Here is an 11210-nt window from a genome sequence, read left to right as displayed (position 1 = left end):
CCACTAGGAGAGGTTTGGCCCTGTTTCTGTGAGGATCAATACATCCTCCAGTGGTTATGGGAATATAGAAAAAAGACATTAAGCTATTAGAGAGCATCCAAAGAAGGGCAATGAGGATGGTGAAGGCACTGGAGGGGAAGCTTTATGAGGAGCAGCTCGAGGTCACTTGGTCTGTTCAGCCTGGAGAAAAGGAAACGGGAGACCTCATCACAGTCCAAAACTTCCTTGTGAGGGGAAGCAAAGGGGAAGGTATTGATTCACTTCACTCTCGTGACCAGTGATAGGACTTGAGTAAACAGCATGAAGTCAGGGGAGGTTGAAGTTGGATATTAAGAAAAAGTGTTTCACCCAGAGGGAGGCTGGGCACTGGTACAGGGTCCCCAGGGCAGTGGTCACAGCACCAGCCTAACAGAGTTCAAGAAGCGTTTGGACAATGCTCTTGGGTACATGGTGTCACTCTTAGGAATGGTGCTGGTCAGGGCCACAAGCTGGACTCTGTCATCCTGATGGGTCCCTTCCAACTCAACACATTCTATTATTCTATTTAAGAATTTCCTCTTAGTATAAAAGAGAACCGTGATGCCTCCTTTTTAAGGAGATCTGGAGCTAATCAGTTTGCTTCAGCTTTTTCTTTAAGCTATTCTACTTCTCACTGCTCCTTTTAATAGCAAAAATCCTGGTTTGATTGGGGTTTTTTTAATTATTTTTTTTTTAGAACCCCCCCTCCTTCATCAAAAGGGGCAAAATAGATTCAAAAGGCACTTTTAACACTGGGGCATTATGGCTCACACTTGTCTATGGTTAAAAAGAGTAGGATAGCTTCTCCCATGGTGCCCCCAGCTTTCTGTTTAGTGCTACTGTTCTTTTAGTCCTTGCCATATGGTACCCATAAAACCTCTTGCAAGCTGTTTTGAGTCTAATTTGTATTTGGGTATAGTTACCTCTCAGTTTCTGTCCCCTAAGGTTCTCTTTTGTCATCTACAGCTCCACAATCCTTATTAAGAGAGCTCTGATGCTTGCCTTGATGATTTGTCCTCCTCCTATTCTTGCACACCTGCAAAGACTTGTGGACTATCTTACTCTTATTTTGGACTTTAAGAAGTTGACTCTGAACATTTTTACCAGGCATTATTTGCCTGTAGCAGTCTCTAGCCCCAGGTTAGTCTGTGTCAAGCAGCCTAAAGCAAGGCAGACGTTTCATTGGTGTGGTTCATCTGCATGTTTTGGTCCTGCTAATCACAAAAGAAATGTGACCAGGGAGCAACTGGGAATGAAAAATGCCACTTTCCCCACTCATGAGAGATTGGGGGGGGGGGGGGGGGAAGGGGGGAGGGTAGAATGGGTTGCAGATCAGTGTATAAAATAACATAAAATCATTAAAACAGAGGAAAATAAAACCCAAAAAAGACAAATGATGCAAATTAAAGCAATTACTCCACCAACCGATGCCCAGCCTCTCCCTGAGCACCATCTGCCCCCAATCTCTCCTCAGCTTTATATGCTGATGATATGATCCCATGTGGTATGGAATATCCCTTGAGTCAGTTGGGGTCAGCTTTCCCCACTGTGTCATTGCCCAAATTCCTGTGCACCCCCAGCCTCCTCACTGGTGGAATGGTGTAGGGAGCAGAAAAGGCTTTGACCCTCTGTAAACATTGTTCAGCAGTAACAAAAACAGCTCTGTGTTATCAAGACTTCTAGCACAAATTCAAAACGTAGCCCTGTAATACTACTATGAAGATATTTAACTCTACCCTAGCCAAAATCAGCACATGGAAAATTATTTTCCCCTCAAACTCGCTAATACCGAAAGGCAGTGTGAAAACTGAGGAAGAATGTGTCTGAGGAAGAGCAAAGTGTGATACACCTGGGCATGGCTGGCTGCCAGACAGGAGGCTGAGATAAGGATCAAAGAGCTTGTGGAGGAAACAGTGGGACTGAGCATTTATTAAACAGAATAGAAAAGTTCCGTGTTTAATGGGCACAAAGTGTGTCTGATGCAATTAAGACCTGACTTCGAGGAGGCAAATGTGGGAGGAAGGGCTGAATATCTGTTCTAAGGAGCAACAAGCAAGTAGGGAGAAGCTGAATCCCACAGTAAGTCTGGGGCTGGCTTTAGAAGAGTGATGCCACTCAGGTACCATCACACACAGTGTGAGAGACACATGGTGGCCTGGAAAAAGCATTTAAGAGGTGAAGGGACCACTGCAGCTCTGAGGGAGAGTCCCAGTCCAGAGGATTGTGGTGGACAGACATGGGAAGAGCCAGAGCCATGTAAGTCTGTTAACCGTGATAACAGTGGTAGGAAGGGCTTGTTTCCCCACACCACATGCCCTCTGCATAGGGCCAGCCAGAGAACCAAATGGCAACTCCATTTACCAAGACCACTGTAAAGAAAACAAAGACTGCAGATTCAAGCCAACAGAGAAGAGAGCAAGTCACTGTCACAACAGGCTTCATTCCACAGCATATAAAAGCCATGACACATGACAGATGCTCTAAAAAGGGATTACACTGAGCAGCTCGTTAAACTAAAGGGATGTCCTTGATTAAAGGCATATGTCTGTATGATCTGTCCCAAGCAGTAGCCTTGGGTGAGACTGGCACCAAGATCAGCCACAGCTGCTGAAGATCCTCCAGTCGCTGATGACTCAGACTGATGGATGTGATGGGTCAAAAAGGGGTATTACTCTGACAAATTGTACTGGGTCTGGCTAGGACAGAGTTACATTTCTTCAAAGCAGTTGTTCATGTTCTACTTTGGGTCTGTGACTAACAGACAACACACCCATGTCTTGGTATTGCTAAGCAGTGCATGGACAGCATCAGGATTTCTTTTTTCCTACTCTGCCCCCACCATGAGCAGACTGGGGTGGGCAAGAAATTGAGAGTGGACACAGCTGGGACAACCGACCTCAACTGACCAAAGGAATGTCCCCTTGTACCATATAATGTCATCCTCAGAAAATGTAATGTTGGCTCCTCCAATGTGCCATAGCTATGCACGTGTTGACTAAATCCATTCTCTACTACAGAGTTAGTCAGCTTTCACAGCTAAGTCCTCAGACTTACTGCTAGGTAGTCCCCATGATCTCCTTTGGGATCCTTGATCATAGCTTGTGATTCTGACACATTCTGGCTTGACCTAGGTAGTCACTGAGTTCCTTTAAACTCACTGGTAATTACCGTCTAAATATAGAGACTCACTGATTTTTGAACAATTTTTTCCTCTTTCTTAAACAACATAATTCACAGTACTTGAGCTTGAGACAGTTCATGCTGTGTGCAAAGATTTGACACAGGAGCCTCCCTCAAGTTCCTCAATATTGCTAAGATTGTCCTAAGTGTTCCTTCTCTATTTTTGCATTATAGACTTCCGGGCAAGGTGTTCCACTCCTGATGTTTCATGTTTCTTTCAACTTTGAGAAGTTATTCTTCAAACTAATCTGACATTGTTTGATTTATTTTTTACTTTTCTGTTTGAACACAGCTTCGGGTTTTTGAAAGACACTTTACATCTTTATCTTGTGATATTTCTCGTAAGAGTTTCCTGTAGCCTTTTCAAATGGAGCTTTGAAAAGAGAGGTGCATTTGCAGAAAGTTTACCTCTTTAAATAGCTATTACTGAAGCTGGACCTAAACATAACGTCTCATTTCCTTTCACTTTGCTGCTTGACCGTAAAAACAGAGTTTTATTTTTATCACTCCACTATCATCATCCATTCCCAGGGTAACTGCCTTTCACAGAAACTGGTTGTAAAGCAGGATGTGGATAAGGTTAAGTATGCCTTGAAGCATAAATTTTGTTGAGGAGAACTGTGACCCCATTATTTGTCCAGATCTGGGTTCCCAGTAAAAGAGTGATATGGATGTACTGTAGTGAGCACAGAGAACTAAGGGTCACTAAGGTGATTAAGGAGTAGGACAATCTGACATATAAGGAGATCGTGAGGCAGCTGGGATTGTTTAGCCTAAGGAAGAAAGGCTCAGTGGGGATCATATCAAAGTGAATAAATACAAGATGGGTCCAAACTCTTCTCAGTGGTATCCAATATCAGGATAAGAGGCAGTGGGCACAAATTAAAACAGAGGAAATCCCATTTATACTTTTTTTTTTTTTTTAAGGGTGATAAAGCACTGGAGTAGGTTGCCCAGAAAGGTTGTGTAGCCTCCATCCTTAAGGATATTAAAGCCTGATTAGACATGGCACTGGGCAATCTGCTCTAGGTGACCCTGCTTTGAGCAGCAGAGTGGACTAGACACCTCCATAGATCTCTTTCAGCCTCAGCGATTCTACATCTCTGTGATTCTATTCTTTTCCTTATTCATCCTGCCACCCCCCTCCATAAAATCCCAAACCCCAAAAAAAGCCACCTTACTCTTTTTCAATGTCACTTCATTCCCCCTATCCCTCCTGAATTCTCTCCCCAGCCTGATGGTAGGCACACAGAAAAACACGTGGTACCTGTGAAAAGAAAGAGGAAAGAGGCCCCCTTAGCTTGGCTGCAGCAGCCCTCTCCCCTGTGATCACTGCCACCAAGAAGGCATCAGGAAGAGGCACAGGATGGGACTTGCCAACAGCTAGTAGAGATTAATCGACCCCTTCTTCTTCCTTTTCCTCTTACTTTCTTCCTGAACATGTTTCTCACAGGAAATGGTAAACCATGTGTTTGCGACAGGCTACATTCCACCTTGGGGGTGCTGTCACCTTTGGAGCAACGGAGAGATGGGGGGACATACATGTCAAATAGATCCTTCAGAGGCCAGACCTAGGGCATCAGCTTTATCCCTACCCTAGGTGCAGATGGATTCAGACTGTCTCCAAATCCCCTGCCCCTCAGTATCAGTGGCAGTGCAGTATTTCAGTTACAGCCTCGCTGAGGTCCCATGAAGCCTGGTGTTATTGCTCTCCCTCACCTGGAAATGCCAGCGGGTACCTATCTCTGTTAAGGGCTGAAGCAGGCAGTGCTGAACGGGAAGTGATATAGGAATGCCTCAACCTGTAGGTCACAAGGTGCAGGGGAGTTGTCTCCTCAGCCATGCTGCTGTTAGGAGATGAGCTGCTTCGCTCCCAGGAAGAAATTCATTGTTTTAGTAGGAAAGGAGACCAGTCCTCCACGAGCAGTAGGATGCTGACCTCACTCCCTAGTCTGTAAAACCTTCACATGAGGAAGGGAAGGCACACATTACTCTGTCTCAGTAGACCCACAACTTCTACACCTCTGCCCCTGCCACTGGTGAGAATTACTCACTGCATGGCACCACCACTACCACCATGACCACAGGGACACTAATATCTCCCTTCACCCAGTGACACACCTGAAAAAATAACCTTCTCCGTGATGCGATCTGTCAGATGATTCATCTCAAAGATGAGGTACTCTGTAATCTTTGGGAAAGAGAGAACTCTGTTGTATTTCTGCAGGATACTCACAGCAACCTACCTATGAAGCCCGGCTGGAAGGCAGTTACCTGACCCTCCGTGGTAGAGTGCTAACTCCATCTGGCCCAAACATTTATTCAAAAGTTTGTTAAACTTATGCCGTGTGTTGTGACACATTTCCTTGCAAAGGTTTTTGGAAATTCAAGTAGCATGTATCAACCAGATGACGATAATTTTCATGTCTTTCCAACACTTGACAGAACTCAAAGGCAGGACTCCCTCTTTTGGGAGCAATGTTGGCTGAGCAATTTGTATATCTCCCAACATCTCCTAATTCTGTTATGGCACAGATATTTCACAGATACTGTCCTTGCCCATGGCAAGGGGGTTGGAACTAGATGACCTTTGAGGTCCCTTCCAACCCAAACCATGCTATAATTCTATGATTTCTACTAATTCGCCTGGAACAAACATCAGGCTTAGAGAGCTGCACTTCCCCAGAACTCCATAGCAATCCCTTTCACAGTCTGGCATCAAATTTTCTATCATGAAGTCTTCAGATACCAAGGCAACTTGGAGTAGGAGGTTACACGCTCCCGCAAGCTATTTGGCTTCTCCATTCATGAGTTTGATAAAAAAAAAAACCAGGATGAGCCACTTCGGTATTTTTAGGGTTTAGTCTGTTCATCTCCACCACAACCTCTCCTACAGTTGCTCTTATTTCAGACAGCGTCCCAGTGGAGTGCTGATCCCGATAAAAAAAAGCGTTCCCCGCAGGGGAATCTTCCCGCTTGGTCCCCGACGGCGGAGCTGGACAGCGGCCTCCGGCCGGCCCCGCCCCGCCCCGCCCCGCCCGGCCCCGCCCGCCACCGCCTCTCCGCGGCCACGCTGGGGGCACCGCCACGGAGTAGCCGCACCGCAGCTTTAAAAGGATGTTTTGGCTGGTTTTCTTCTCCCGCCTCTCCAGTTAATACTTTTATTTACTTATTCATTCATCGCTAAGCAGCTGCTCCCCGCTGTCGGTGGGGCAGCGGCGCGGTCGGAGGGGCGCCGCGGCTGCCTCAGGTGGCCCCGCGCCCTCCTTGGCCGCAACATGGCGGGCAGGGAGCCCTTCGCGGCCGTGCTGTCCGCGCTGCACCGCTGCTACGCCGAGGCCGTGCCGCTGGAGACCTTCGTCCGGCGGCTGGGGGACAGCGGCGCCGGGGACGCCGAGGTGCTGCGGGCCGACGACGCCCCCGGCTACCGCACCTTCGTGGGGCAGTGCCTCGTGTGCGTCCCCCGCGGCGCCCGCGCCATCCCGCGGCCCTTCACCTTCCAGCAGGTAGGAAGGGGCCCGGGGGCGAGGGGCTGCCGCCCTCGCCGAGCAGCGAGAGCCCTGCCGGGGCTTCCCGGGGACCGCGCTTCCCGCGCTCCGTGCGTGCGCGGGGGCGGCGCGGCGGCCCTTGGCCCCTCGTGGCTGCTGCCGGCCGGGCCTCCCGGGCTCCCACAGCCATCCGCGGCTCATTCCTGGCCCCGGAGCCAGCGGGGAGCGGTGGGGGATCGGCCCCCTGCCTCCTCTCGGGGGTGGGAGAGCAAAGCCCAGGTGCCGGTGGGTGGATAACGCTGCAGGTCTGTGTGCATGGGGCTCCCTGACTCCCTGCGTGCCCATGTGGGTAGGGATGAACAAGCCGAATGTGGCCGGGGAGCAGCTGGGAATGGAAAGTGCCCCGCTCGTGAGAGATTAGGGAAGAGGTGAGTAGAACGGGCCGCAGGTCAGTGATCGAGCCGAGAAAAAACTTCTCAGAGAGGGAGGACCGCTTTTTTCTTAGCGCCGCATGAGCAAAACTGTGCTGTGGTAGGAAGCAGATGTTGCGAACTTGTTGAGTGGGTTTTGGAATTGTGTACCGAGTCGTTTAGTTGAACTTTCCTTTACATAAAAGGAAATAGAGGCCTCAAGAAAATTAGCGTTAGTTCCCTGGCGGTTCGAGCCTGCGCGAGCAGGTATGTACGGATGCGTGCCTGCAAACGGGGATCTGCGAACGCGGATCCACAGGCAGGGTGACCTGGAGGCAGTGGAGTCTGAGCTGCTGAGGGACTCAAGGGGAGTAGTGTAGGGCGTTTCATGGGCGTAAAAACCAGGATCAAAAGGGCAGATATGAAAAAGACTTCCTTGAAGTCGTTGGCTTGCGTTGCTCCATGTGAACATCTTGCAGTACGCTTGGAAAATCTTAGTTTTTGGGTGCAATGCTTGCGAATCATTAATACTGGTTTGAAAGTTGGTGTGTAGGGCTGTGTATCTTTGCATATGTTTTTATTTAGAGGGTATATTGTGGTTTATGGAGAAGTAAAGAAAGCTAATTTTCTTTTTTCTTTGTTTCCTCAGTTATCTAGTCAGAGCGAAGTCACCACAAGAGTCGTTCAGAGACTGTGTGAAAAAAAAAAGAAGAATGTCCTCGCATATGGATACTCCTTACCGGATGAAAACAGTTCACAGTTCCCAGTCGTGCCATTTTCAAAGTTATACAGCTACCTACCCAATACTGCCACAGAAACTCTTCGCATCAGCGGCTTCTGGGAGACACTGTTGAGCAGGATAGGGGATGATGTGATGATGTATTTATTGGAACACTGTGCAGTCTTTATGCTGGTTCCCCCTAGTAATTGTTACCAAGTTTGTGGGCAACCAGTTTATGAACTTATATCATGTAATGTAGACTCATCCCTGGTGTTTGTTAGACAAAGGCTCTCAAAGCATAAACGTACTAGCTTGCTTAAATACGTGCAAAAAAGGCTTATGTTTCATAGAAATTATCTTTTAAAGTCATATGGGTGGAAATGCGGACAGAGATGTGAAGATAACGTCTCCAGAATGAGAAATGAAAGAAATAACAAGATACGAAGCTTAGTGCCCAGTGACCAGTGTTCTGCACAAGTTGTTTCTAAAGCAAGCAAACAGATCAGAGTGGTTACTGAACATGGGGAAAAACAGAGTGGCTCCAGTTCATGTGTTTCAGCTACAGCTCCATCCCTAAAAAGGAAGATTCATGGAGAACAACCTGAAATTCCAGCCAAGAGGGCAAAAAGAGGGGAGAAAGTGAGAGAGGAAAAGGCTTGTAGTCTTATTCCTGATGTAAACCAAAGTGGTTCCGAGAGATCTGAAACTGAGTATGTAGCACCACATTCTGAAAGTCTCATTAAAACCCCCCATATTTCTCAAAGAGGTAACAATGCTGTGTCTGGTCCTTCTTTAGTTTGCACATCTCGTGGCAGGAAGAAGTTTGTGTGGGGTAAAAGCTCTCTTCTGCAGGGAGTTCAGAGTAACAAACCTTTAGAGTCCAACACTGAAATGCAAGCAGAATCCCATAGGAAAGGAGTAGAGGTGCATACATATGAATCTCAGTTGGCTTCAGGACAAACCAAACCCATGGAGGGTATTTCTTCAAAATGCAGAAGGCAGGAAAGTCCCCAACCTCATTTGTCAAAGAAGTTACCAAATAGATTCCTGAGTTCTGCAGTATATGTTGAGATGAAGTCTCTTCTGTACTCTCGCAGGAGTTTCCGAGAATGTTTTCCTAAATCATTTTTATTGAATCGCTTGCAGAGCTCTCAGGCAGGTGGAAGACACCTTGTAGAAGCTATATTCTTAAGCCATAACCAAAATCTGCCAAAGCGCAAGCGGAGAAAGAAGTTGTTGCCCAAACGCTACTGGCAAATGAGGGATACATTTCAGGAACTGTTAAACAATCATGGAAAGTGTGCTTACTTTGCTCTCTTGAGAAAAAATTGCCCTGTTCGGATATCTGAAATCACTATGAGAAATATCAAGCTGTCTTGTCAGGCAGCCTTGCCTGGGGAAGCAGAGGTTCAGAAGCAAGCAGAACAGTTTGGGAAAGAGCCTACTAAGTGTGTGACAAGCAGCACATGTGAACCTCGTCACACTGATGTGCCAGACGACTTAGGTGCTTCCCTTGCAGAACCTGTGCGTGGGGAGTCACAGAGTGAGGAGCAAAACCTAGGAGAGGCACGTGATTCAGCCCTCAGGGAGCTCCTCAAGCAGCACAGCAGCCACTGGCAGGTGTACATGTTTGTGAGGGAATGCCTGGACAAGGTCATCCCTGCTGAGCTTTGGGGTTCAAACCATAACAAGTGCCGGTTCCTAAAAAATGTCAAAGTGTTCATTTCCAGGGGGAAGTTTGCTAAGCTTTCATTGCAGGAGTTGATGTGGAGGATGAGAGTGAATGACTGCATGTGGCTTCGTCTAGGCAAAGGTACTTCTTATATTAAAGACCTAAGTGGTGGGGCTGCCAGGTGTTTGGTGTTCATGTTTAAGGTGGGAAGGGGAGGATATTGAACCTGGAGTCAGAATTGCTGAGTTCATTGGTAATAACCATAGCTAAGAGAGCAAACCTAGTAGTGTTTGTAACTGATGGTGGAAGGACACTTAAGTTTGTCTTCCTTCCAAAACTTGTTTGCATTCATGCTTTTTGTGTTTAATAGAATGATGTTTTCATAAATATGAATTCAGAACCTGGGCTGAACAAAAACCAAAACTTTCCCATCCACTCCTATTATCCAAATTGCAGTGACTCTGAAAATCCCTCAAAGTCTGATCTAAGCACGTAAGGAATAAAGGCTGTCTGCCTGTTAGTTACTATAAGAGTTCAGAAAGAACTAAAAGCAAATCAAGACACTTGCAGTGGCATGTGTTCCTCTGCTATGGGAGTGAAAAAACCCAGGTTTTTTTACTCCCTCACATCAACCCTGTGAGAAAGATGTGAGTATGGGACCCATTCAATACAGGGATTGCCTACCATAGAATCACAGAATGGTTTGGATTGGAAGGGACCTTAAAGATCTAGTTCCAACCTCCCTGCCGTGGGCAGGAACCCCTTCCACTAAACCAGGTTGCTCAGAACCCCGTTCAGCCTGTCCTTGAGCACTTCCAGGGCTGGGACATGAACAACCTCTCTGGGCAACCTGTTCCAGTGCTTTACCACCCTCACAGTAAAGAATTTCTTCCTAACATCTGATCTAAACGTACTCTCTTTCAGTTTATAACCTTTCCCCCTTGTCCCATCATTATGTGTCCTTGTAAAAAGGGCTGTCATCATCCATCATCTTCTAGAGCCCTTCTCTAGGATCAAGAGACCCTTACTGAGCACTGCTGCAGCCTGGGTAGTTGGTGGTGCAGAAGTCCCCAGGCTGTGCAGTCCCTGGCTAAAAAGCTCTCAGGAGGGCAACATCTGATTGTTCCAAATTCTGTGTGAATCCATTTCTGTTTAGTCCTCTTTTAAAATGACAGGTGAGTCTTCCTTTCCTCGAGTTTGTTCTTCAGACACTATCCTAGGATTTAAATCTAGGCTGAAGCTGTAGTCCTGTGGTTGTTTGCTGTAGGATCTAATGCATATTTTCATTTTTTGTGCTTCTATTCTCCATTTATACAATGTGGGTTGCACTTCCTTGACTGGTATGCTTGCAGTGTTTATTCTTACCTGATACTGTACATGGATCCTACAGTAATGTGAGCTGAAGATGGTATTCTTTTGTTAAAAGGTGCAATAAGTTCTGAAACTATTACAGGTTCTTTCTAGTTTAGGAGGAAAATAGAAGGTCAGATGTTTGAGAACTGATGTCAAAAATAGGGGAGGTTACACTTTCATAAGAAACTCTTAATTCTAGGAAATATATTATTTCTTTATTCAGAATCTGTGGTTCAAAACTACACTTTTCAAGATTCTGAGGAGTTATATATTTTAAAAGGCTTTATTGTAAAGTGTGTGTTTGATTCATAGTCATTTGGAACATCTTATCTTTAAAAATGTAATGCCCCCTTCTTTGGCCATATTCC

The 11210-nt window shown here is 46.5% G+C and overlaps 1 protein-coding gene across 1 annotated transcript in view; it reads left to right on the top strand.

The window, feature by feature from the left end:
* Nucleotides 1-6476: 6476 nt before the first annotated feature.
* Nucleotides 6477-11210, top strand: part of TERT (telomerase reverse transcriptase) — a gene marked incomplete at both ends in the record, with an annotated part of 28849 nt that continues 24115 nt past the window's right edge. The window contains 2 exons of the mRNA XM_082283881.1: nt 6477-6704; nt 7746-9630. Of these exons, the coding sequence (XP_082140007.1) occupies nt 6477-6704; nt 7746-9630 (2113 nt within the window). The remainder of the gene's footprint in view (nt 6705-7745; nt 9631-11210) is intronic.

This window comes from Coloeus monedula (genome assembly GCF_965178545.1).
Source record: "Coloeus monedula genome assembly, chromosome: 1".
NCBI lineage: Eukaryota > Metazoa > Chordata > Aves > Passeriformes > Corvidae > Coloeus > Coloeus monedula.
The sequence above is the reverse complement of the archived record's forward strand: the minus strand, read 5'-3'. Positions and strand labels throughout refer to the sequence as shown.